This window comes from Taudactylus pleione, unplaced genomic scaffold, assembly GCF_031769625.1.
Source record: "Taudactylus pleione unplaced genomic scaffold, aTauple2 ptg000451l, whole genome shotgun sequence".
In the NCBI taxonomy this organism is placed as follows: domain Eukaryota; kingdom Metazoa; phylum Chordata; class Amphibia; order Anura; family Myobatrachidae; genus Taudactylus; species Taudactylus pleione.
Window position 1 is genome coordinate 7,232,566 of NW_028284853.1, and position 27,925 is coordinate 7,260,490.

The window sequence follows — 27,925 nt, forward strand, 5'->3', positions numbered from 1 at the left end:
CCATGCAGTGCCCCCAGTAGTGGTCCCCCTGATGCAGGCTCCCAGTAGTGACCCCCCCCCCCTATCCAGTGGTCCCTGTAGTGGCCCTTCCTATTATTGCCCCCATTAGTGGTCCCCAGAGTGCAGTGCCTCTAGTAATACTAGGCCCCTTTTAGAATGCCCCCAGTGGTAGTCCCCCCCCATGTAGTAGTCCCCAGTAGAGTAGCCCCCCCCCAGTAGAGGTCCTCCCAATGGCACCCCCAGTAGATGTCCCCCCCAGTAGTAGCCAACCCCTCCCCCGTTGTGCAGATAGGTAAGGTTTAAAAATAAATAAATATATATAAAAATATACTTACCTGATTCCACGCTGCTCCTGTCCGCGATGCCGATGCCGCTCCTGCCCTCCAGTCTGCCCGGGCTGGCGCGCTCAGCATTATGGGACTGACGTCATGACGTCAGTCCCATTACCCACTGCAGGAGCCGGACGGAAGTCTGGCTCTTGCAGTGGGTGCTGCAGCAGTCAATGAGAGTCTATCTGACTCTCATTGGCTGCTGTTTAACACATGCATCGCCGCCAGCGCTGGCGGCGATGCGTGTGTTATGCACAGCCTGAGCCCGCCTCCTGGCGCTATTGGGCAAGCGCTCAGGGGGAGGGAACGGGCTCAGGCGTGCAGCACAGGACCGGCGCTGGAAGCCTAGCGCCGGTCCTGTGCAAATGTGTAGCGCTGACCGCACTCATTGAGGTCGGCGCTACACTGGCCATCTAGGGCGGGCAGGCCGGTACCGTGGCTGGCGGCGCCCCCCCGCGCCGCCGGTCCAACGGCGCCCAGGGCACGAACCCCGCTCCGTCTGCGCATGTGCATGACATGGAGACCCGGCAGTGCCTGGAAGGCTTTGTTGAAGCCGGAAAGGCACCGCCGGGTCTCCATTGCTGGCAATGCAGTCCGCATCGCTCCCGCCATCTTTTAGATGGCGAGAGCGATGTTGTACAAACAGCGGTAATCTAAGATTACCGCTGTTTACTAAATACAGCAAGATGGTATAACCCCTTTAGCAAACGCTAAAGGGGTTATATTTCGTTTGTAAATGGGGCCCATGGTCGCTAATGTAGCAATATATATTATCCATGTCCTGTATTGTATTGTTCGTAAGTCACTTGTCTACAATTTGTTTATGTACTTTGTAAGGCGCTGCGGAACACTTGTGGCGTCATATAAATAAATAATAATAATAATAATAATAATAATAATAATTGTGTAGTTCAGGGGTCTTCAACCTTGGCCCTCCAGCTGCTGTGGAACTACACATCCCAGCATGCACTGCCATAGTTTTAGCATGCTGTTATATCAAAAAGGTGGCAGTGCATGCTGGGATGTGTACTTCCACAGCAGCTGGAGGGCCAAGGTTGAAGACCCCTGGTGTAGTTGGTCAGTGCTGAATAATAGGGACAATTACAGGGATTGATTCATCAGGGCTGTAGACTGAGGGAACCAGGTTATTACAATGCTATATACCCCTCTGGCGCCCCATAGACACGGAGAGAGGATTTGCAATGCATCATTTATGAAAGGTGCACACACAGGAACAGCTCCTGACACACATTCAATCTGTTACAATTGACAGAAGTCAGGACAGCTCCAGTCGGCTCTGCGCAGATGTAACTACAACTCCCAGGATTCCGTGCGGCTGAGAGCCGGAGCCGGAGGTTGGAGCAAAGGAGGTGCAGCAGCAGCAGCAGCAGTTGTAGTACTGAGTGCTAGTAGTGAGGTGGCGAATGCAATTGTAAAGTCCGTCTACACAGTACTACTGCATTGCAAGTGTGAGTGACTGGTAAGTGCGCTTCAGCAGTTTTTATCCTTCTCTAGACCAGCTTGTGGGGTGATAGTGTATGTGCAATACCTGTATAGTGCACTGATCCTATTATAGCAATGGTGCCTGTATCATGCATGTATATACACCACATTGTATTATGCACATACTGCACAGGTAGAACCTAAATGTAAACTTTATTTTTATATTCTGCATTCAGTGCATGTGTCTCCCCAGCAAGCTAGCTGAAGGCATGCACTGTGGCGTACTTATGTACTAAGAACAGATACAAAGTACAAAGTGTAGTAGGTCATAGGCACTAATCAGACTCTTGTCCTTGCACTAGATACAATCGTAGCTGATGAGTGACTGTGCTGGGCAAGCTCCCAGCCTTGTTAGTGAATAGCTGTCGGTGTGCAGTTATACTGGCAGAGAATACCCCTAGTGTTATTTAATGCTTTATTCCCAGGTATTTATTATGCTTAAATTGTACAGCATGTGCATATTATACAGCACTATACACAGCTCCTTTATATCAGCCATTGTCCTCTCAGTCAGTGGAGCTTACTATCGATTCGATGGGGGAAATGTAGCAAGCCTTCTAAAGACTGGAGAATTGTGCATAGCAACCAATCAGCTTCTAGTTAGCATTTATAAAGTACATTCTATAAAATGATTGATTGACTCTGGTTGCTATGGGTAACACCTCTACTTGTCCACTTCGCCACTCTTTAGAAGGCAGGGTATGTCATAGTCATGCTGTTGACAATTGAAATTTGGGGAATAGGATTAAGCTTGAAATTGGAATGTAGACATTTTGGGAGCAATCCTATTCCATATGAAAGGTGCAAGTTGCTGTTGCAATGGCGTTAAAACGCCGGCAATGGACCGGCACCTCGCACCTTTTGCAGCCCGCTCTGAGCCGAACTTCGCTGAACTTTGCACGGAGGCCTATGGGGCTGTAAGCATTTTTCAGTGAATCCGGGCGGCCGTAAAGCACGGCCATTGCTGTGATGACTCGCACCGGCGAGGTAATTACGGTTAATTGGATCGAGCCCATAGTCTGTCAACATTATGGTGTCTGTATAGTGACTGTCGACATTGTAATTGTTGACAAAACAGCCCTTGATACTGTACATCTCCTTAATTCCCTAAAGCACAGATGCACACCGGGTAAGCCTGTTAACCTACCAGTATGTGTTTGAACTGTAGGTAGAATTCAGTTGTTTTTAGCGCAGTTGTAACGAATGGTCGCCTGTTGGAGCAATTCAATTGTCTCTCTGATTGGCCGCGAGTGCCGCCGACGCCCACTATTTCTGCTCGCACCTTCCTGAGGCGGTGAGTAGAAGTCGTTGAAAAGTCCATCTTTAGGGCACCCAAACAAATCTTTGTTATTGCGCCCAGTACTTTAGACGGGTTTAGCGGCTTTATGCGGCTAAACCTGGTACATTTGGGTGTGATAAGTAATGAGCACATGCAGCAGTCGCGCCCATCAACATATCAATTGAATACCAGCCAATGGGCGTCCATTACTTATGGGCACCCACATGTAATTGAATTACCCCTTATGAGAAAACAGGAGCACCCATAGTAAACTCAATGGAAGAACATGCAAACTCCTCACAGACCGCACCTTGGTCAGATTGAAAATATGACCCCAGTACTGTGAGGCAGCAATGCTAACTGTAAGGGTCTCGCAGTCCCACACATATTGGCGCCTCCTTTGAGACTGGTGACCTATAATAAATCCTTAGGCTACCTCTGGGTGTAACTTTTATGCAGCTACCCTGATCTCACACCGACAAAATAATTGTAATTACAGTGTCATTAAGGCGCCTTGCATTCTTCCAGTTACCTGTGCTAAGTGCCATATATAAAAACCTGTATGTCACAATATGATTTGTTTCATTTAATGGCAGCATGACGCAGTCTGATACAAAGCAGTGTTGGTTCCGGATGCATTAAATCATTTTTGTTATAGGACCATGGCTAGCAGTATCTCTAAACATTTCTTAAGGTGCCCATACACGGAGCTATATAACAGACAATCCGACGGATTGGTACGATTTGGCTGGTCTATCGTACCGTGTATGGGCATGATATCGGACAGAGCGCGCACCCGTGGGGTAGTACATCGCACCACCAGATCTTACTGCAGGTTCAGTGGATCTGGGGATGCGATGTGCGATCCCATGCAGCCCTATGTGCGTGGGGAGGGGGGCCGGCATATTCGGCAGTTAGCCACCCGATCGCACTGTGTGTGAGGACTGCCCCATATGTCGGACGTCGGATCCCCCATCGTGTCGCACGGTGCCTATCTCACCGTGTATGGCCAGCTTAAGTCAATGCATACAACAAACATAACATAATAGAACATTAGACCACCTAACTAAATATCTGATTATTTAACCTGGCTTAAATATACTGTGTGTTGGACTATTTACTGTACTCAAACTAGATTTGTGATACAGTGAAATTTATTAGAATAATGAACAACTCAAGTTAAATATGTAATTATTTATTTAGTGTTTGTTTTACCAATATCCTCTACACAATAATCTTCTGTACATACTGTACAACAAGGTTACAGGTGGTTTAACATAACCTATAATAGCTAGTGAAATACACTCTTAATAATTGACCATTAGACAGCGTGTTGTAAGAAGCAGACATTCGTCTTACCCAATTCTCACTGCTGCTCTTTCAGCGATCCCGGGAACGAGTGCAATGTCTGAGCTACCAAGTCTGGATAAGGCCCCGGAAGATGTGGAAACTGACGATTGCCTCTCATCCTACACCTACCTCTATAGCCCCACTCTCCTCCAGTAAGGACCAGGTGCTTTTCTGGGGCACAGAATGAGGACTCCTGTTTTGACTAATGCTGGGTACACACTGGAGCGATATCTGCCTGATATGTCGTTTCCGGCCGAATCAGAATGACGTATCGGCTGCGTCGTTCAGTGTGTACTGTCAATCTGTGCGCTCCCGTGGTCGTTAGCGATATCCTCTGGTCGGCCGTGCTGCACCAGGGGATATCGCACGCAGCGCCAGAGCGAGGGATCGTTCAGTCCATCATTACGTACTTCTGATGTGTACCACAGATACGATACATCGGGCGCCATTTAATCCAGATGCACACCGCTCCAATGTGTACCCAGCTTTACACACTGCAGGGTGATCTGTAGGAATTTGATTGGGGTTTGGAATATGTGGTCTTGAAATGTGCAGTACAAAGACTTTCTCCATTAAAATAGGATCTGTCACCATGGAAGAATAATACTCATAGATCTATAATGCAAAGGAGAAGGAAAGTAAATCTCTTTGGGAGAGGGACCAGTGGGATGTATTCTCAGTATGACATAGACCGGGGAAGGACGTGCTCTGCTATGCAAATTAATTAGCATATTAGTCAGCGTGCTTAGCATATTGGCTGTTCTCCTGGCCAGCCTCTCCCTGTGCTATCAGAGAGGGAAGAGGGATTTTATTGACATTATTTTTTATTGTTAGCTGCTAACTCTATATCAATGGGTATTATGAGAACTGTATGCACATGGATGATTGCATAAACACTAAAGGTGCATACACACACAACGATTTTTTGAACGATTATCGTCAACTATATAGTTTATCATTCAATCGTTGGAAAAATCGTTCACTTTCTAAGTTAAAACGATGAACGATTATCGTTCATGCGCGTTCACGTTAGTAGTTCAGTCAGACTGACCAACTGAGCGATTTTCATTAAGGGAATATGCAAAAATCGTTTGTAGTTCAAAAAAATCGTTCATTACATTTAGTAAATGAACGATTTTAGTAAACAATTTTCGTTCATTTTTTCAAGGGAAAAATTAACGAAAATAGTTTACTAAAATCGTTCATTTACAAAATCATTGTGTGTGTATGCAGCTTAAATAGTAGATTATAAGGTTTGTGGATGAACCGCTATAAATATGTGTCTGTCCATATGTGTCTGCATGCACACGTTATCTGAGCAGTAATCCAGTTCCTCTGATTATACCAGGGGCAGAGTGGCGCTCCTTACCGGAGGGGGTTCAGGGATTGGATTCCGCATTGCTGAAATATTCATGAGGTAATTACTGTTCTCCGCCTATTGCATTCCCTGTACCTCAGTGCATATCTCCTCTATAATACCCTCTTCTATATCGGGGCGGCCATCTTCTCCTGCTGCATAAATGGCTGTCTCTCAATCCTCTCTAGGCATGGATGTGACACGGTGATTGTGAGCCGGAACCTGCAGAGGGTGACAGAGGTAAGATGACTCTTTTTGCCTAATGTCAGAAGTGTGGAAAATGTTGACATTTATCTAGAGTTCAGCAGTATATTTCTGGGAAGTGACACTACAATTGTAGGCCTGAGGAAGGCAGGAGGGTTATAGCTGGGGGGTATTTAACAGTCGTCATGTTATACATACAGAGGGCTCCGTTTAAGCTGGAAAGTGCAGGAACACTGCATGATCTTTAATGTGTAAAGATAAATTCATCCCTCAAATAAATAAATCACTAATAGTTGATTAATTCATATTGAAGTGAATATATATTTATTTTTTTTGTATTTGACAAATGTAAATATTAAGGGATCCATGTATAAAATATGCTTGCTGTAGGACTTCACCTAGTTTCTGTGATGATGTTCGTAAGCCTGCTTGCACTGTGCACCTCTAAGTACAGTTCCATTGTTTGCCTTCACATAATCACACTATTTCCTCCCGAAGTTCATTTAAAGGTGCGATAATACTCTGTAGGATATGCCGAGTGTGTCCTAGTGACGGGGATATGTGTGATGTCACTGGGGGGCGTGGTCATGTCAGAAAGTAATGAAAATAGGCACAGATATAGCAGCACAGCCTCCTGTATTTGCTTCCAGCCTGCAGAGAGGAATGACTTAAACTCTGTCTAGCACATGCATACCCCGTTATTAGTTATAGTTTAACAAACAATATATTTGAGGGTAAAGGTCCCTAATTAAAAACCGCATCTGCCATATACCAATCTGTGTCCTTTTTAATTGATCAATGTTGAGTGGCTCCATAATGATTGTAAGGTACATTTCACACACACTAACTAACATACTATATTATATATATATATATATATATATATATATATATATATATTATTGTGATGAGATCGGGGTAGGGGGTCCCTCTCCTGGGGTAGATGGACACCTCCTTACACACAGCAGCCAGGAAATAGCACTCCAGTCATGGATTTTCGTGCAAGCTAGTCGGCACCAGTTTTTAATGTGCAACATCAATAATCAAATAAACAAACATAAAATAATTCCTAGCCCGTCTGAGCTCTAACTAGACAGTAAATTCCCTCACTAACCGAACACTAAAATAAGTTCACGTCCACAGTACCTTCTGGTTTGTAGCGAACAGTGTCTCAGAGCAAGCTAAGCTGCGGGCCTGCTCTCCCAGGTATGAGACACTCATCCACAAGTAAACCTAGCTTATCACAGCCACTTCCAGGTGCAAACCCTAATGACCTGATACCAGGCTGAAAGGCCCAACACCCGGAGTGGCCTGTGGATGGAGCCCTCCCTCCCCTCACATCCACACCCCCAGGACCCATTCCGGCTTTTCACAAAAGCCGACATTTCTAATATGCTCTGTCCAACAGACTTCACTTGGGGGTTTTAAAACACGTAGGACAGGAATCTGGGACAGATATTGAAGCCATTCCACACTTCTCCAGTGCTTCTTTCATAATATATAATGTGTGGTGTGTGTGTGTGTGTTTTTTAGTCTTTTTGTTGTTAAATGAGACTTGATTCATTGACGGGCGTCATCGTCTTTAATGGATGTGTCTCTTTTTCCCAGGCTGCTGAGAAGTTACGTGCCGCCACGGGCCGACGCTGCCTTGCGCTGTCGGCGGATGTCCGACAACCGCAGAGCCTGAACGATGCTGTGGAGGAGGCTCTGAGGACGTTCTCACGAATAGATATTCTTGTGAACAGTAAGTACTCCTATTACGGGTGTTACTACTGGTTGCGTAGCCCTGGAAAAGCTAATGTATTACAGCTGCCCTCTCTGTTCTTTCCTGCTCTTGCTCCAGCCACACTTACCTCTTGTACCTATGTCTCCCCCTGCAGACGCTGCTGGGAATTTCCTCTGCCCTGCCAGCTCCTTATCGTTTAATGCCTTTAAGGTCGTCCTCGACATAGACACAATGGGAACTTTCAATGCCAGCAAGATCCTGTTTGAGCGCTTCTTTCGGGTAAGCGACACATGGGTTACAGAACAAACATATACTGGGCATGTATTAGTACAGTTAGGAAGGCCGACCTCTCTGTGTGATGTTGTATTTCTATATTAATTAGCATCTGGAAATATTTACATTGTGACGTATGATGGTGACCAGCTGACAAATAATACAGGAGGTTTTCTTTTAAAGGACAATGGTGGCGTCATTATAAACATCACTGCTACACTCAGCTACAAAGGACAAGTCCTGCAAATGCATGCTGGCAGTGCCAAGGCAGCTATAGGTAAGGACCTTATATAACCTCTCGTCAGGGCTGTATGTAGCCTGTGCTAATGGGGTTATAGTGAGCACCTTATAAACTCTCTCAAGGACTGTATGTGGCCTGTGCCAAGGCAGCTGTAGGTAAGGACCTTATATAACCTCTCTAGGGCCGTATGTGGCCTGTGCCAAGGCAGCTATAGGTAAGGACCTTATATAACCTCTCTAGGGCCGTATGTGGCCTGTGCCAAGGCAGCTATAGGTAAGGACCTTATATAACCTCTCGACTGTATGTGGCCTGTGCCAAGGCAGCTATAGGTAAGGACCTTATATAACCTCTCTAGGGCCGTATGTGGCCTGTGCCAAGGCAGCTATAGGTAAGGACCTTATATAACCTCTCTAGACTGTATGTGGCCTGTGCCAAGGCAGCTATAGGTAAGGACCTTATATAACCTCTCTAGACTGTATGTGGCCTGTGCCAAGGCAGCTATAGGTAAGGACCTTCTATAACCTCTCTCTAGGGTCAAGGTAGCTATAGGTAAGGACCTCCAGGGCTGTATGTGACCTGTACTAAGGCAACTATAGGTAAGGACTTCTCCAGGATTGTATGTGACCTGTGCTAAGGTAAGGACCTTATATAACATCTCTGCAGGGCTGTATGTGACCTGTGCTAAAGCAGCTATAGTTAAGGACCTTATATAACGTCTCTGCAGGGCTGTATGTGACCCGTGCTAAGGCAGCTATAGGTAAGGACATTATATAACGTCTCAGCAGGGCTGTATGTGACCTGTGCTAAGGCAGCTATAGGTAAGGACATTATATAACGTCTCTGCAGGGCTGTATGTGACCTGTGCTAAGGCAGCTATAGGTAAGGACATTATATAACGTCTCTGCAGGGCTGTAAGTGACCTGTGCTAAGGCAGCCATAGGTAAGGACATTATATAACGTCTCTGCAGGGCTGTAAGTGACCTGTGCTAAGGCAGCCATAGGTAAGGACCCTATATAACGTCTCTGCAGAGCTGTATGTGACCTGTGCTAAAGCAGCTATAGTTAAGGACCTTATATAACGTCTCTGCAGGGCTGTATGTGATCTGTGCTAAGGCAGCCATAGGTAAGGACATTATATAACGTCTCTGCAGGGCTGTAAGTGACCTGTGCTAAGGCAGCCATAGGTAAGGACCTTATATAACGTCTCTGCAGGGCTGTATGTGACCTGTGCTAAGGCAGCTATAGGTAAGGACATTATATAATGTCTCTGCAGAGCTGTATGTGACCTGTGCTAAGGCAGCTATAGGTAAGGACATTATATAACGTCTCTGCAGGGCTTTATGTGGTCTGTGCTTAGGCACCTATAAGTGCTGTATATAGCATCCCTCATATATAGCCTTGCTCCAGGGCTGTATATAGCCTGTGAGAGAATTATAGGTATGGACGACATATATGTTCCTATTCCAAGGTTGTTACGTGTAGTAGACCTTTTGTTATTGTCTGAGAAACATGCCCACGCTTCCAACCCCCAGTACAAGATACAGGGGTCTATGTACTAAGCCTTGGAGAGCGAGAAAGTACCAACCAATCAGCTCCTAACTGTCATGTTACAAGCTGCGTTTGAAAAATGACAGTTAGGAGCTGATTGGTTGGTACTTTATCTCGGTCAGCTTTATCTCTCTCCAAGGCATAGTACATAGACTCCAAAGCCTGGCTGCAATTACCACGCTGGTTTGTAGTAACCACTTAATGGTTTTCTCTATCTATAGTGTAATGAATCTTTGTTCCTGATTTTGTAAGTACACAGCACCTATGACATATGTAGAATGAATTCCTCTGCTGTAGGCTGTTACAGTGTAAGGGGTTTATCCCTAATCTACGCTTCACTCTTTTCCCACAGAAGCCATGACCAAGCACCTAGCAGTAGAGTGGGGTCCCAGCAAAGTGCGGGTGATCAGCCTGGCGCCGGGGCCCATCTCTGGCACAGAGGGGATGCGCAGACTGGGTGAGTGCCTATTTAGAAAGACATTAAAGTTCGCAGCACATACGTGTGTCCAGCCCTGTCAGCAACTCGGGACGTTACACTGTTGTCATACCGCTCCTTATAAATACCATACTACTGGTGTACTGGATTGATGAGTTCATAGGTTACTTGGCACGGCTCTATTGTTTGCCTCTCTCTTGTTTTTCCCATGCTCATTATAACCCCTGTCTGACCTGTGACTTAGGTGGACCCGCTGCAGAGGCGGCAGGACTGTGGAACACTGTGCCCCTACAAAGAAAGGGCAATAAGACTGAGGTCGCACACGGAGCTCTATTCTTGGCCAGCCCGCTGGCGTCCTATGTGACTGGCACAACCCTGGTGATGGACGGTGGATCCTGGATGACATCTCCTAATCATCTGTCAGCATCGCTGGGTACCACAACTTCTGCTCACCTCTAGGTGATGTTGCCCTTTAGAATACAGTGAGGGGGCCCCAAAGCCAGTTTGAGGGAACCCTTGTACTGTCCACCCCCCCCTAGACAAACATGAGAAGTGACCTCAGTTTTTCAGCTGTCAGTAAGGATTACCATTCACACGCTAAAAGGTGCTAAGGCACTAAATCTAGTGCTGCTGTTCACTATCTGCTCACTACAGAGATCATTGTTATAAACTTGCTAACCCTGTAACCTATCAAAGCCCTGCCAGACATCCATTCTGCATGAGAACGTCCTCTATTCCTGCTCTCCAGTAATTATAGACACAGCGTATTCTGCGCTCTTGCTGAGCCACAGGTTTAGATGTGAGCTGTACTGACCAGCGGTTCAAGATAACAACCATCTCCCTTCTAAGAGTCTGCTGGTAGTTATGCACCCCTCATATACAGTATCAAGGGCATGAGTAGCTGTCGGCCATTGATTGGATAACAGCGCCTTTCACCAACTATAGACAGCCATGGGTCAGCCTACTGTTAGGTCTGTGTGAACTGTGCTGCAATCTCACAAAGGGAGCTGATGAATGTAATGTGCAGCCCTCAGGGGTGTGGGTACGGACCCTTCAGAGCCCTTCCTGACCTCTGCTTGTTTTTTGTTCACAGATCTCTGGTCTTCCGAAACGAAGACAGCAAGTAACAAGCCTGCGGCTGTCGGCCAAGCAGCATCTGATCAACACTAATTGCTCGCATCGAATCATTCCCACCTTCTGTCCCCCCAGTTGCTGCAGAGCTTTCTGTGTTGACTGACCCAGTGGTGGCATATCCTGATGAGGACTGCTGGTATCGTGTACCTCGCGGGTATCGCTGTGGCGTGCCGCCGAAAGGGGACACGGAATGGATGGCGCATCCCTGGGCAGTGTCTCCGCCTATGTCGTAGGTCTGGTAGTGGATGAGATTTACGTTTGCTAAGTCACGTGACACTCTGCATTACAGTGTGGGGATGAGTTGTAGCATTTTTACAATACACGGACAATTGTTAATAATTAAAATTTGTATATTTCATTGTTTGGGTAAAACGTGTATTGCTATAGACTGAGGGAACACTGCATTTACACAGAGACTTGCAAGATCATTGAAGGCGCTATAAGCTCAATGAGCACTGTGGTTAATGTTCATGCTGAGCGTAGCAACAGACTTGTGCTAATTTCGGGCACATACAACGTGTAAGTGCTGGGCACCGCAGGGCTGCATTGTGTAAGGGCACTCAGGGCCTGGTTCACAGATTTATGGTACTTTGATATTCACACAAATCTCCAGTTGGTTTGGGATCTGCACAGGTGCCGCACTGCGACGTCGGTCGCAGTGCCCTGACAGCCGCAGCACAATTTACATGCTGCTGGCGTTTGGAGGTGGTAGTGGGTTACTCCTATGGCCGCCTGATGTTCTTGGGTTCTCTGCTTTTCCTCTCTTGGCAAACTAATAGGCTCTTTGGAATTTCAGTGTCATCTGTATGCGGACGATGCTCAAATCTATCTCTCCTCCCCAGATTTGTCACCATCTGTATAGGTCCGTGTTACTGAATGTCTCTCTGCTATTTCATCTTGGATGTCATCTCGCCACCACAAGCTTAATATTTCTGAAACTGTTATTGGCCGATGGAAATCTAATTAACTGTTACCAGCCTGATTTCTCTATCACTGTTGATAGCTTGACAATCCACCCTACCCCACCACAAGCTCGCTGCCCAGATGTCGTCCTTGACTCTGAATTGTCCTTTGTTCCCCACATTCAATCTGTCTCAAAATCATGGTCGTGGGGTGTTCGCTTTAGGAAGTGTAGCGGGGTTAGGTTTTGGGGGGAGGAGGTTAGGGTTAGGCACCCCTAGGGGGGAGGGTTGGGGTTGGGAACCTCTGAGGGGGATTAGGGATACCAACCATCGGGGTGCCCCTGTCGGTATTCTGACATGCGGCATCACATACCCATTCCCTAGAAAACGTATCCAAAATTCGGCCATATCTTACACAAGACACTGCAAAATCTGTAATCCATGCACTCATTATTTCCCGCATTAACTATTGCAATAGTCTCCTTACTGGTCTTCCCAAAAACAGGCTCACACCACTACAATCCATCATGAATGCAGCTGTGAGGCTGATATTCCTCGCCAAACGTTCATCGTCTGCTGTCCCGCTCTGTCAGTCCCTCCATTGGTTACCGGTGTTCTCCGCTCAGCACAAAATATGCGCCTCTCATCCATACGCATTACTTGCTCCTATTCACGGTTACAGGACAGTTTTCGGGCTGCACCCACTCTGTGGAATGCCCTCAACCGCACAAGAAGACTTTCCTCTAGTCTCCAAACCTTCAAGCGTTCCTTGAAAATTCACCTCTTCAGACAAGCTTATCCGATTCTAGAACCGCCCACATAACCTTCATAGCTTCCATATCTAATTACATCCCCTCTCACAGTCCACACATAACCTCACATGCTGTCTTTCTTTCACATACTCCTGACATTTATCCAACATTCCTGTGTGGCTGGATCATACAGCCCACCAAGAACCTCTGCAATTTGGCTGGACCAAAATGCAATATATAGCTCCTATCCTTGTGTCTCAATGCCTATTCCCTATAGATTGTAAACTTGCGAGCAGGGCCTTCCTACCTATATATCTGTTTGTTATTACCCAGTTTTGATCTATTAATGATTCCAACTGTAAAGCGCAATGAAATATGTTGCGCTATATAAGAAAATGTTAATAAAAAGTCCGTGTAGCGGATCCCCTTCTGCGTCTTTGGAAGCAGTCAGCGAATCACAGAAGCTGGCAGTGGGCGTCTTTCTTGTGCATGACGCCTCCTGCGCCTTTTGCATATTTTAGCATAACCGCTGCTTACAAAGACGCAGCGGTAGTGCCTTTACCATACATCAGAATCAGGCTCTAAGCCTAAACATGTAAATTCCTGTGTGTAATGCACACTTTGGCCACTAGGGGTCTACAGATCTCCACTAATGGAACTAGGCTCAACTTGACACCATCCGCTAATTATTGAATCAATCCATTGTGTTTCAATTCAGACCGCAATTAAGGACGCATTACAAACAGTGATACAATACAAGAAACACTATTTAAATATTTTATTTCGTTGTGGCCGGCAAACAATTTAAATGATCGATTGTACAGTTTATATTTAGTGTAGTATTAAGAACTTTTATATTACTGCAAATCTGTCCATCAAATGATTGATGGCAGATAAAATTATACATTAACAGGCAGCTTTCCATCTTCTAATGGATCGATGACCGGTAGGTTACCTATTGTAAGGTGCCGAAATTATAGCCCCATAAGAATGAAACTTACATTGACTTTAAACCAACCACTTTTACAGCAACTAGAATCAAGACTAATAATGTCCCATATTTATTGATTGCATTAGAAAGGTCACATGATAGAATATACCAATGATAAACACTGTCCCATAAATGTTGCTTTCTGTTACAGAAGGAGATTTAAACTTTTTAAGGTATTCTCCTACTTCCGACAGTTTTACTCTATTGATTTGCACATTGCCTCCTGCAGTTTTTACTAAACACAAAATGTTTTTTTTTTTATTAGTATATTGCCAAGGCCTTTATATCATCCAGGTGCCTTTTGTTTGTATGTGTTCTCTTTGCATGTGATAAAGGTCCTCCTACATTATGTGAGTTAGAGAAGATTGGATCACAGAGCTGTTCTGTGTCATATTCAAGGGTAACCAGAATAAACCACTACTTGGATGGTTAAAAAAAAAAAAAAAAAGGCTTAGGTGAAAAGCACAGAAGGTTAAAGAAATGTGTTTTAGTATAAATTTGGAAGTGGGTGCACACAAACCAATAAATTCAAGGTTTATGAAGATTGAATAGTTCTTTCAAAATTGCTTGATAGTAAAGGGTGTGTGGCCCCACAACAACCGTGATGCTCAGCCTCTATGGATTGCTCCATGAGCAGTAACAGGGATCATTACCTGTATTGGGAAGATGACTGCTATCAGCAGTGTGCTGCCATCTTGTGGCACTACTGGGTTGCACACAGAAGTCGGGCTGTTTAGGCCAAGTGGCCGGACCTCGTCTGATTGGACCTGGCGTGGGAGTGACCAAATTGCCGTATTTTGCGCTCTCTGTCCTCCAACGACAAAAAGCACATGAGACAAACTGCAAATAGTTCTTATCAAACCAGGACAATTAAATAAATACTAGCTCTTGTGTGCACAGTAACAGTGGTGTAACCGGCCAGGTAAGCATTGCCACCAAATTCAGTGCAGTTGAGCGTAGTTCCTGTCTTGTGGCACGCAGAAAACATGTTACTGCCAGCACTGACACTAATGCTTGTTAAGCCTCAATTATACATTAGGATGTGTCAGTACTAAATATGTCGCCTCTGCTGCAGTATATGGCATTGCTCAGCTGTACCCCAAACTTTGACAAAACAGTAACTTTAAATTGACTACTAATAGGATAATAAAATATATCATTAACACATTGCATAGAGGCAGCCAAAGTGAGTGTGGTTCAGGGCAGCACACAGCAGCCTCCTCTGTACGTAGACATCAGGCACAATTATTCCATTCCTCATAAATAGAAGGATTTAGTTGGCTGCATAGACTATGGCTGCATGACGTGTGGTCTGTCAGTGTCCCCAGCATCTGCTTGTTTCACACATGTATTTCACTCACTGGTGTCTTTGTGTGTCAGATCCATCTGCCGTACTCTGATCAGCTCACAATACCCGAGGGTACGAGCTCTTATGGGAAAGTGTGAAATGTATGATTGCTCACATTACAGTCGGGTGCATAAATATTGGGACATTGACAGAATTTTCATATTTTGGCCTCTATTCACCACCACAATGGCTTTGAAATGAAACAAACAAAATGCGCTTTAACTGTAGACTTTCACATTTAATTTGAGGGTAATTACATCCAAATCAGGTGAACGGTGTAGGAATTACAACGGTTTCTATATGTGCCTCCCACTTTTTAAAGGGCCAAAAGTAATGGGACAAACTAAACAATCCTAAATCTAACTTTCACTTTTTAATACTTTGTTGCAAATCCTTTGCAGGCAATTACAGCCTGAAGTCTGGAACACATAGACATCACCAGACGCTGGGTTTCATCCCTGGTGATGCTCTGCCAGGCCTCTACTGCAAATGTCTTCAGTTCCTGCTTGTTCTTGGGCATTTTCCCTTCAGTTTTGTCTTCATCAAGTGAAATGCATGCTCAATCGGATTCAGGTCAGGGGATTGACTTGGCCATTGCATAACATTCCACTTTTTAGCCTTAAAAAACTCTTTGGTTGCTTTTGCAGTATGCTTCAGGTCATTGTCCATATGCACTGTGAAGCGCCGTCCAATGAGTTCTGAAGCATTTGACTGAATATGAGCATATAATATTGCCCGAAACACTTCAGAATTCATTTGGCTGCTTTTGTCAGCAGTCACATCATCAATAAATACAAGGGAACCAGTTCCATTGGCAGCCATACATGCCCACACCATGACACTACCACCACCATGCTTCACTGATGAGGTGGTATGTTTTGGATCATGAGCAGTTCCTTTCCTTCTCCATACTCTTCTCTTCCCATCACTCTGGTACAACTTGATCTTTGTCTCATCTGTCCATAGGATGTTGTTCCAGAACTGTAATGGCTTTTTTAGATGTTGTTTGGCAAACTCTAATCTGGTCTTCCTGTTTTTGTGGCTCACCAATGGTTTACATCTTGTGGTGAACCCTCTATATTCACTCTTGTGAAGTCTTCTCTTGATAGTTGACTTTGACACATATACACCTACCTCCTGGAGAGTGTTCTTGATTTGGCCAACTGTGAAGGGTTTTTCTTCACCAGGGAAATAATAATTCTTCTGTCATCCACCACAGTTGTTTTCCGTGGTCTTCCGGGTCTTTTGGTATTGCTGAGCTCTCCGGTGCATTCTTTCTTTTTAAGAATGCTCCAAACAGTTGATTTGGCCACACCTAATGTTTTTGCTATCTCTCTGATGGGTTTGTTTTGATTTTTCAGCCTAATGATGGCTTGCTTCACTGATAGTGACAGCTCTTTGGATCTCATATTGAGAGTCGACAGCAACTGATTCCAAATGCAAATGTCACACCTAGAATCAGTTCCAGACCTTTTACCTGCTTAATTGATAATTAAATAATGGGCGAATAGCCCACACCTGTCCATGAAATAGCTTTTGAGTTGATAGTCCCATTACTTTTGGCCCCTTAAAAAGTGGGAGGCACATATAGAAACCGTTGTAATTCCTACACCGTTCACCTGATTTGGATGTAATTACCCTCAAATTAAATCTGAAAGTCTGCAGTTAAAGCACATCTTGTTTGTTTCATTTCAAAGCCATTGTGGTGGTGAATAGAGGCCAAAATATGAAAATTCTGTCAATGTCCCAATATTTATGCACCTGACTGAATGTTCCAGGCGGGATGTAGTCACCAGGCTTCCCTTATTGGATAGTGGGCCTGATTTACTATGGATCGCTATTGCAGCTGCGATTATGCACGCAGTTCTGCTGCGAAAATGTTAATTCTGCAATCGCAAAGCCAACTTAGAGACGCCCACTACCGCTATCTCACATCCGTAATACCTCGCAGACCTGCGTATATATCGGTACCATCGAGTAACATCGGCCCCTCAGGCACAATTACAGCAGCCCTGGCCTGTCACACACACTGAGTACCCAAGCTGCCTAGGCCGTCGCAGTTGCTCATTTATGCACGCCCAAGTGACAGCGTTCAAACGGACAGGCACGTCTGCGTTTTTCCGACCACTACCCAGTTACCACCCCCAAACGTTGACGTCCCGTCCCTTGATTTGTGATGGCTTTGTATCCGTGTATGTGATCGAAGTGCGATTGCAATACTAACTCACGTATGCACAATGCGGCACATGCGCAGTACGAACCATCGGCCGATCTTTGTACGCTGTTGCAGTTGCGATCCGTAATAATTCAGGCCCAGTGTTCTGAGACAAGTGCATCGGGGGGGGGGGGGGGGGATGGCGTTCAGATTGGCCACCCCCAGTTTGTGCAGGGAAGGATGACCTGTCTTTTTGTATTATAAGCTTTTTATATTTTAAAGAGTTAATGTTACCTGTATACAATTATTTTGGAAGGATCAGAGCCATAATTAGGATGCTCCAGGTCATTAAAGATTGAAATGATGATGAAAATGAGTCGGTGTAAACCCAGTACTTGTGTGTATTGTGTCTGCGTTACTGGCGGGTAATATGGTTCCTTTTCACAGCATAAAACCATTTAGCTGTTTCCTCCCAAATCACGTTTCCTTACAGAAAGAGTAATGCAGCTTCTCTCCAGCCTATGCGCACGTCGCCTATGTACTATAGAGACAGCCATGTTGTGCGCTGCACCAGTATTAGTGTCCAACACTTAAGTCACCTGAAATGCACATATACTATGTTCTCATCAACAGCAACAACTGCCGCACACCAGCTAACGTGAGCAAGGCCAATGTGTGCACTAACATTCATTCTTATGGTGCTCACAGGCGTCAGGATTAAATAAGGAAGTGTATTGGAACGGCCCATCTGCCTGGTCTACTACCCAAAGTGCCCACACACTTAGAGTATGGATTTACTTTACTGCCGCTGCTGGTTTTGGCTACATGACTTCTCTTGCATGTGGCTAGCGCTTTTCTGTTGTGCATTTTATTGCTGGTCCTGGCGGCCGATTCCAGGATCCAGAACAGCAAGAGCGGACAAAGGGCCTCATTCCGAGGTGCACAGAACGGAGCACGGTTTGTGTTTTGTGTGCGCATACATCTGAGTAGCACCACCCATGTGTCCTGATTTTCTTTGTACAGAGGGCCAGATTCATTACCGAACGCAACTGCAAATGAAATAGCGATTACGCACGCAGTTCAACTACAATAGTATGCTAATCCATTGCAATCACAATGCTGACGCAGCACTACATAAGGACGCCCACTTTACCTTACACACATCCATAATGTTTAGCAAGACTGCAAAACCATCGGTACAATCAGGTACAAACGATGTTTTATGGGAGTATCGTTGAAAGAGGTTTCTGTGCGACTTAAAAGCACATTCCACACAATGCCTCCTAGTGGAAATGGTTTTGGATGTTTGATCGTTCCTGTTTTAGTGTTGTGTGTGTGTGTGTGTGTGTGTGTCATACTTGCCTACTTTACATACATGTAGCCATAGGGATCTTTGTGCCTTATAACCAATGCAGGGAAATGATACTAATGATCCCATTTGAATGTATATATCTGTTTTGTTTTAATATAACAGCTTCATAATGGGGGTAATGTGCAATCAGGGAGATTAGTAGACTCTTCAGGGAGATTACTACTATTTCAGGGAGTCTCCTGACAGGGAGAGTTGGCAAGTATGGTGTAGGTTGTGAAGGAAGATGTACAATTATCTTACAGAATTGTTCTGTGCCTGGTCCTAGTGTATCCAGACTGCAGTGTGTTATATACAGGATGTCACAGATTTCTTATTTGCACTCGGGCAGGGGCAATGCACTTTGGAAACATTCCGCAGGACTCTATGCGATTCATTGGTAGTCATTTGCTAAGAAGTAAATGGACGGTTGCAGCTAGATCCCCTTTCAACTACAGGACCCTGACGTCATCAGTTACTATTCACCTGGTCAGAGTGGGAATAATAACCTGTGGAGAGCACAGCGAGCCACTGTGCCCGAAATGTGGTGAGTGTACAAATTTCTACTATTGGTGGCCAGATACTACAGCTGAGACAAAATAACATCTGCTGTCAGGGCATGAAACTGCCTTTACACCTTCACTCTACGTCCCGTCCCGGTCCTTTAGATGAAGGGGAAATAGGATCAACCCTATACGGACAATGCTTAGTGCAAATCCCGTCATGCAGCTCTCTGTACGCCTAGATTCCTGCCTAAGTGCATTGGTTTATGGAGCTGGGCAGAGGGGACAAGTTCCTAGCATGGAGTAGACGCACCTCCAGGTGCATCACTTCTCGGAGCTGTGCAAAACCAGATTTAATTTTGTGCTGCATCATGATTACAAAAGGGGCGCGACTTCCTGCCCGCAGGGGCGCACGGCCCTTTATATGCTGCAGAAGGACTTGATTTTTTAAACGGCTCGTAGTTTGCGGTTTTTGGATCTTGTCCTATAATTTTAATGAGAAACATTTTTGCATCTTTGTGTTGCACTTTGGCTCAGGAGCACGTCTAGGCGCACTAAAATCAGTGTACATTGCTTTTAGTGTGCTTAGACGTGCTCCTCCGCCAATGCGCTTCATTAATGAGGCCCAATGCCTGTCCTGCTCAGCAACCCAAGAGAGCAAGAAACCCATATACACATTTTTGATGCATTAAGGAGGAATGGGTGTGGCAAAAAAATGTCGACACCAGAATGACGACACGGACTGTCAACATTCACAATATCGACATAATGACCTGTTGACAAATATGTCCATGGCGACGTTTTAACTGTCGACATTCTGCGATATAATGACTACATGCCAGGAATCCAGTCAAGGAGTTGAATTATCTTTTGCATGTGTCCCTTTCTCCTCCTTACCTTACAGAATATAGAGGCACGTATGTACAAAACACCTGTACGTGAAACTAAGGCCCTTATTCAGCAGTGCCACTGCTGAACTCAGATTCCTGATGGTCTGGATTCTGCGCAGGTGCACGACCCGTAATGCGCATGTGCATTCCGGTTCCTGGGTGATGTCGCGCAGATCGGCAGCAGTCTGTCGGTGATTGACAGTCTGCTGCTGTTTGTGGCCGGCGACGGACTCCGGAGAGTAGAGACCGGGATCTCCGTTGGCTGACAAAGATTTCCTGGCCTCTTTCTCTCATCTGCGGCGGCAGGCTTCCGTGACGCCATGGGTCACTTAGCCGGCCGATGTTCCTGCATTGCAAAGTTGCTTCCGTGCAGCTTTGCTATTTCGTTCAGTAATGAATCAGACCCTAAGTTAATAAACCTACTGTATTTTTTTTTTTATTTATTTTATTGCTAACACTACATGTGATATTTAAATGTTACTGTAACTTGTATGTAGGATTGTCCTTTGTACCCTGTGTTCAGTAACATACCACCACTTTGTCCGCTGCTGCTTTTCATATTGAATAAAACATGGGCGCTTCATATTGGATACCATAATAGAACATCACGTTTATAGAATAAATCCACACGACCTATTAATAAGGAATGAAAATTATGTTTATTTGTTGGAAGACAACCGAGAATAACTATAAAATGTCCATTTTATTAATACAGCAACACTGAAGAAAACTATTTTTTCTTATGTGCTTCTGTACCATAAGTCTAGGAGGGGTATGTGTGGCTATTACTTACCCCATCCTGAACTCTATCTTTTGAGGGGATCTGATTTGCTTAAGGACCAGTTTTGACTGACTTCAGGGGATAAGCCAATTGGCACTTCCCTTTAATTTTCTAAACTTGTATTCTTATGCTGTGTCTGGCATCCAAGTCATATTTTACAGAAGATGCCTGAACGTAACTCTTTCCTATTCCAGAAACTGGGACTGGACTGAATAATTGATGTGACATGTCTAAATCAGTTATTCAGCTCAGTTTGTTGAAATAGTAAAATGTGGGAAAACTGGCTGCAGGCTTTTAGGTAGCGGATAAAATGGGTCATGTTGGGCAATACAGATTTCTGTTGGGTTCTGGACAGGGAAAACATGACCGCTACATTATTGCTGTCACATACAGTACTGTGCAAAAGTTTTAGGCAGGTGTGGAAAAAATGCTGCAAAGTAAGAATGCTTTCAGGAATAGAATATTAATAGTTTATTTTTTATCAATTAACAAAATGCAACAGTGAATGAACAGAAGAGAAATCTAAATCAAATCAATATTTGGTGGGACTACCCTTTGCCTTCAAAACAGCATCAGTTCTTCTAGGTGCACTTGCACCAAGTCAGGGATTTTGTAGGATTATAGTCAGTTATATGATTAAACAATCATACCAAACAGGTGATCATGACTGTGTTTCAACCTACATATGAAAATTATCATTAACTGAAACAGGAAAAGCTGTGTAGGAGGCTTTAAAACTGGGAACAGCCGAACTTTGCTACAAAGGTGAGGTTGTGGAAGACAGGTTTAATGTCACAGGTTGCACACCATGGCACAGCAACAGGTCAGACACCATGGCACAGCAACAGGTCAGACACCATGGCACAGCAACAAGACACAAGGTAGTTATACTGCATCAGCAAAGTCTCTCCCAGGCAAAGATTTCAAAGCAGACTGGGGTTTCCAGATGTGCTGTCCAAGCTCTTTTTGAAGCACGCAGAAACGGGCAATGTTGAGGACCGTAGATGCAGTGGTCAGCCAAGTAAACTTAGTACATCATATGAAAGACACACCATGCTTACTTTCCTTCGAAATCGGAAGATGCCCAGCAGTGCCATCAGCTCAGAACTGGCAGAAACCAGTGGGGCCTAGTTATACCCATCTACTGTTCGGAGAAGTCTGGCCAGAAGTGATCTTCAGGGAAGAATTGCGGCCAGAATTGCAGAGTTTTTTTATTGTAACCTCGGGGGCGGCACCCAATTTTCCGGAGGCTCCCGGCTGAATCGGGAGGGTAGGCAAGTATGATTTGATAACCTGTTATGACATGACTACAAATACTACTAAGAAAAGGAGTTCTGGAGATGTGAGCACAGGTAACACTACGATAACCCATAGCAATTAGCAAGAAACACCTATTTCAGGCTTTATAGTTCTTGGGGTATATTTACCAAAGTAAGAGTTTTTAGAAGTGGAGATGTTGCCCATAGCAACCAATCAGATTCTAGCTATTATCTTCTAGAAGGTGCTAGTTAAGTGTTAAGTAGAATCTGATCTGTTGCTATGGGCAACATCTCTACTTCTAAAAACTCTCACTTTAGTAAATTTACCCCCTTGTATCTATTTTGCAGGAATGACTGTAAGTTCTACATACTCACTGCACTACATAGTGTATAAACAAGTTGTTCTCACTTGGTCATCTGGACGCCACCTTCCCTGCTGTACTGACCTGGCAGCCCCCTCCCCGAGGGAGCTGTCCAAATGTTGGTAAGTATGTACCAAACAGTTCATGTTTTCCAGGTCACCCAGCAGGTGCATAAAAAAATATACACAGGTGGAGATAATTATTTCACTTGTGATTCTGGGAGGAGACCTGGAAAACATTAACTATTTAGGGTACTGAAGACAGATTAAGAACCTATGGAATAGACCGTCAAAACTGTAGCAGGGCATGTTGGAGTTGCATACCCAGGGACGGTGCAAGGTTTCCGGGCGCCCTAGGCAACATTTCGCTAACCGCCCCTGGTCCCTCCCATTCATAATATGCAACGCATCTGTCTCCCCAGTTAAATAACATGCCACACAGCAGTGTCCCAAATTCATAATATACCATATAGAATATTACCGACAGCAGAGCACCAAAATCATAATGTACCTCATAACACTGCCGCAAATTCATAGTATGCCACACAGCTCTGCCACAAATTCATTATATGTCGCTTAACCATGAATTATGCCGTTCATTATTATTTTTGTGGACTCAGCAGCACCCTCCAGTGGCCGGTGCCCTTAAGCGATTGCCTAAGGTTGCCTAATGGTAGCACCGGCCCTGTGCACACCCCTGGCATAGACAATGGCAAGACAAATTTAAGATGGCTGCCACTGCACAGAAAAAATTAAATTCACCGTGCAGCGCTGCCACTAAGAGGAGATATTGGAACTATGCACCAATTGCAGACAAACTAATTGCCTGTGATTCTGTGAGGATACCTGGAAAACATGCACTGTTTAGGGTTCTGAGGACCGAGTTTGAGAACCTGTGGTCTAGGGCACAGGTTCTCAAACTCGGTCCTCAGGACCCCAAACGGTGCATGTTTTCCAGGTCTCCTCACATAATTACTAGTGAAATAGTTAGCTGCACCTGTAGATCTTTTAAAATGTGTCAGTGAGTAATGAATACACCTGTGCACCTGCTGGGTGACCTGCAAAAAGTGAACTGTGTGGGGTCCTGAGGACCGAGTTTGAGAACCACTGCTCTAGGAAGATCTAGAACTACAGGGGTGAGAGGGAATAATACTACATGTAGATCAATAGCTACAAGGATGAAGGTGATAATCCTACAGATGTCTGCTAGACATGCCCCCATGATGACTGTTGTTTCTAAAATAAAGGTAAATTTTAAATAGATGTTCTTAGCCTAATTTTTTTTTTAAATGACAATTTCTTATAAAGTTGTGTTAAACATACGTACCTGACAAGATGCAGAGACTCATTTAGTTAACTATGTGCCTTTTACCCCTGAATGGGCTGTCCAGGGCATATTTCCAAGGGGACAAAGACTTAAGCTGGCCACACACTAGACCAACTTACATCCAACCAGCCAACTAGTTGATTGGTTGGAATGAAAATCTGGTAATGTATGGGAGTAAATGATGATCAGGAATTTGCTCCTAGATGCCAGAAAACAGATGAAAATGGTCGTCAGACAAGTTTGTTAAATGTTTGATCTAAACAATTTGTTCAAACAACAGTTTCTGTCCATTTTCCGGCGTTTGGGAGCAGATTGCCGATTGTCATTTGCTTTCATCCCTTACCAGATTTTCATTCCATCCAATCAACTAGTTGGCTGGTTGGACAGATAATCTTTAGATGTGTGGCCAGCTTTACTCAGGGTAGCAGGAAATTATTACTTGCAATAAGCGTAGCCACAATCTATTACAATAGACTGGATACACCCAACTCCAATCAACTTTCCATTATATAAGGAAAAGTTGAATTTTATCTTTCAAATGGACTGGGTGGAAACTATGGGCCTGATTCAGATTTGGGAATAGAAAGAGATATCTCTCTCAACTGATCATCTTGGGGAAACCATGCTGCACTGCAGGTGGGGCAAATTTAAAAACGTGCAGAGAGATTTAGATTTGGGAGGAGTGTAATGCGCATGTGCAAACCAGTCATTGCGGTCGGAAATCATGCGCTCGCAAAACAGCGAGGGGCTGCTAATTTGATTGACAGAATGTACCGTTTGTGGGTGGTAACAGGGGAAGGTGCTTGAAAACGGGGGAGTGGAGATCTGAACGCAGGCGTGCCTAACGGTAAAAAGGGCGTTTAATGGGACTGCATAATTAGTAAAGGAGCGTCATCGACCACGTCACTTAGTTGTCACTTAGCCTGAACTGCTCGCAGTGATAGCGGTAAGAAAATCCTACCACAAGCACTGCGAGCAGTTCTGATGCCTTTCGATGTTCCCGATTAATCTAATAAATACCGGAGATGACGTGTGTTGTGAACGGCAAAGGGGCGTCTTTACAAAATAGCGAGTGTATTTTTCGTTCGCTCGCTCGGACATAGAGGCATCAACAAACCGCAAAGTGCGAGCGCTCAATTTAAATAGCCGGCCCCTTTTTTGGAATGACCGTCCGCAAATAGCGTCCGGGTCTGAATCAGGCCCTCTATTCCCAAGTCTGAATCAGGCCCTATGTTCGATAAAGAAAAGAAAGCTGCCTCTTTTTTCGACACATGGGAAAGTCTTATAGCTACCTTGCCAGTCTCGTCACAATCCCAGATCCACCATAGTATGTGCCTGACTCAATGGTATGAGACCCAGGTTCTCTTGGGAGACCCTCCCATAGCGGGCGAGTGCCAGACATCATTCCCCCCTTTTTATTTTGTATTATTACTATGTTTCTATTCTTATTAAGTGTCAAAGCTGTTCTCTGGATTTCTTATTCTGAAACTACATCTTATTATTGTACAAGTGTTTATAATCCAGATCAAATTTTGAAACATATGTCTCTTTAATACTAATGATATATTTAGACGTGCTGAGATGTAAATTATTATTATTAACAGTTTCTTCTATAGCGCAGCATATTCCGTTGCGCTTTACAATTGTACATATTAATGGAACAAAACTGGGTAATAACAGACAGATATATAAGTAGGAAGACCCTGCATGCTTAATGTATTGATCATTCTTATGTACGACAATTGTTATATTGTTGATTTTACATGTACATATGACAAATTTATGTATGGTTTGTGCTTCCAGAAATAAAAAAAAATAAATAAAAATACACACTTTAATAAATATACTCACAGGAGTCAAGAGCAAAAAAACATACGTACCTGACAGTTGAGGGGTTAATGCAGCATTTGTGACAGTTGATGTGTTAAATCTAATTGCTGTTTAAATCCAAATATTCCAGAAATGAACTCAATTAACAGATTGCCATCAATTGAGTTAAGTCTAAATAGATAATTTGGGTTAGTCTGGTATCTTAGCCATACGGATGACGGGGTCATACTGCCGTCTTGTGATCAAAGGACGATCGCAATTGACAGATTGCTGTCAAGCGAATTCAAATCCAATTGTGAAAGGCATCTGTTTCTTGATGCCTAGTATTAAATGTGAATATGTACAAACATCCTGCAGATCTGTGAACTAATCTTGTGAACCCCATGCTGTATTGTGTGCTTCTAGTGTAATAACGAAGACTGCCAGCAAACCAGGCTCACAGTTTTGAACATCTTGCGGTGTGTAGATCTTGTAGACTGCTTATTCCCAATACCTTCAATTGGGAATAATTGTTCTTTTATTGTAAGTAATAAACATCTACCTGCTTCCAAAGATGCTTGTATCAGATAAGCAGCCAAACGCTTTCTCTGGCTCTGGCCTGAGACTTGGGGATCTATTTACTAAGCTGTGTTAGGAGATAAAGTGAACAGTGATAAGGTACCAGCCAATCAGCTCTTAACTGACATTTTTCAAACAGCCTGTGACATGGCAGTTAGGAGCTGATTGGCTGGCACCTTATCACCGTTCACTTTATCTCCTAACACAGCTTAGTAAATAGACCCCTTGGCCCAGTGTCTCTGAATTCACCCTTTGTGCTACCACATCAGTCTGGTCCACAGTAAGTGGCTAGTAAGGAATTAGCCGTCACCATCCAGGAGGTGCTGGAGCAGTGATGACCACACAAACCCAGAAGGAAGCAGTTCCAGGTGCTTCTGTATTGTGGTGGTAGCAGTATCTTACCCTCAGCCGTTACGGATGGTAGGTAGTGAATGCCTACACCCCAGGAATGGCAAGTTAAGCCCACTGGGTCGCTCAGGTAGAGTGACCCCATAGTGTATCGGCTGGTGGAGTAAGCTCATCCGGTCACACACATTTTAAATTAGGTTTTTATTTTGTTTGTTTATTTTTTTAATGTCTAAATTGGAACCCACCTTTAGCAAGTCAAATAGAGAGGCAACTTCATTATGTGTGTCATTTAACCTGGTTTATGTGTAGGAACAGAATGGTTAGGGGGGAGGGGGTATATATATATATATATATATATATATATATAATAAAGTCCCCAGTTTAGGGGTCCGTCTTTTCATTCTGGCTAATCTCGTGAACCACTGGACGGATTTTGATGGGGTTTACAATATTCTATACAGCATTCGTCATGGAAGGATTAGGCGTATCAAACATTCATCTGTGACAATAGAGAGTAGAGCATTGATGATTTCACCGAAGCAAGTCACAGAAAAAACTGTTGTGCTGTGTGAGTGACTGTTGCTGCTGTAGGGGTGAGGGCTGCACTCTGGCTCTCTGAGACAGTGAGAGCCAATCAAAGATGGCAATGTGCCTTGTTGCTTAGCAACAGCCTAGAGAGGGGAGGGAGTCAGAGACTGAGCCGGATCACGTCTGAGGCAGACAGAGGGGGCAGATGTACGAAGCTCTGGGAAGTGATAAAGTGGAGAGTGATAAACGACCAACCAATCAGCTCCCAACTCTCATTTTTTTTTTTTTTCAAATTCTTTATTTTTAGATGGTCAATCATAACAAGAAAAACAGAAAAATAAACATCAATACCGTGTCACCGACAGCAAGACGATAAACAATACCAACTCTCATTTTTTAAACAGCCGATAACATGACAGTTAGGCGCTGAGTCGCTGATTGTTTATCACTCTCCACTTTATCACTTTCCAGAACTTTAAACATCTGCCCCAGAGTGTGAGAGACAGCCTCCAATGAACCCATTGTGCTGATGCAGAAACAGTAGCCAGGAAGAGATGCAGAAGCCTGTGGTGTGATGCAGGAGTGAGAAGCAGGGGCCTGTGGTGAGATGCAAGGGGCTGTGGTGAAATATAGGATGCTTATATGATTCCTGGCGCCTAAAAAA

At 44.4% G+C, this 27,925-nt stretch overlaps 1 protein-coding gene across 2 annotated transcripts; it reads left to right on the top strand.

Moving 5' to 3' along the window:
• The first annotated feature begins 1,371 nt into the window (after positions 1-1,371).
• DECR2 (2,4-dienoyl-CoA reductase 2) lies at positions 1,372-12,086 on the top strand. Of its 2 annotated transcripts, XM_088448095.1 has the most exons (11): positions 1,372-1,406; positions 1,603-1,809; positions 4,496-4,613; positions 5,810-5,878; positions 6,007-6,058; positions 7,631-7,766; positions 7,903-8,027; positions 8,205-8,298; positions 10,163-10,267; positions 10,491-10,679; positions 11,340-12,086. In XM_088448095.1, exons 3-11 carry the CDS (start codon positions 4,516-4,518, stop codon positions 11,414-11,416), a joined length of 945 nt encoding a protein of 314 aa, XP_088304221.1. In that variant the 5' UTR covers positions 1,372-1,406; positions 1,603-1,809; positions 4,496-4,515; the 3' UTR covers positions 11,417-12,086. The 2 variants fall into 2 exon arrangements, with proteins under 2 accessions (XP_088304221.1, XP_088304222.1); XM_088448096.1 differs by lacking the exon at positions 1,372-1,406 and having other exon boundaries at positions 1,449-1,809; positions 10,491-10,705; positions 11,340-11,426.
• Positions 12,087-27,925: the final 15,839 nt, after the last annotated feature.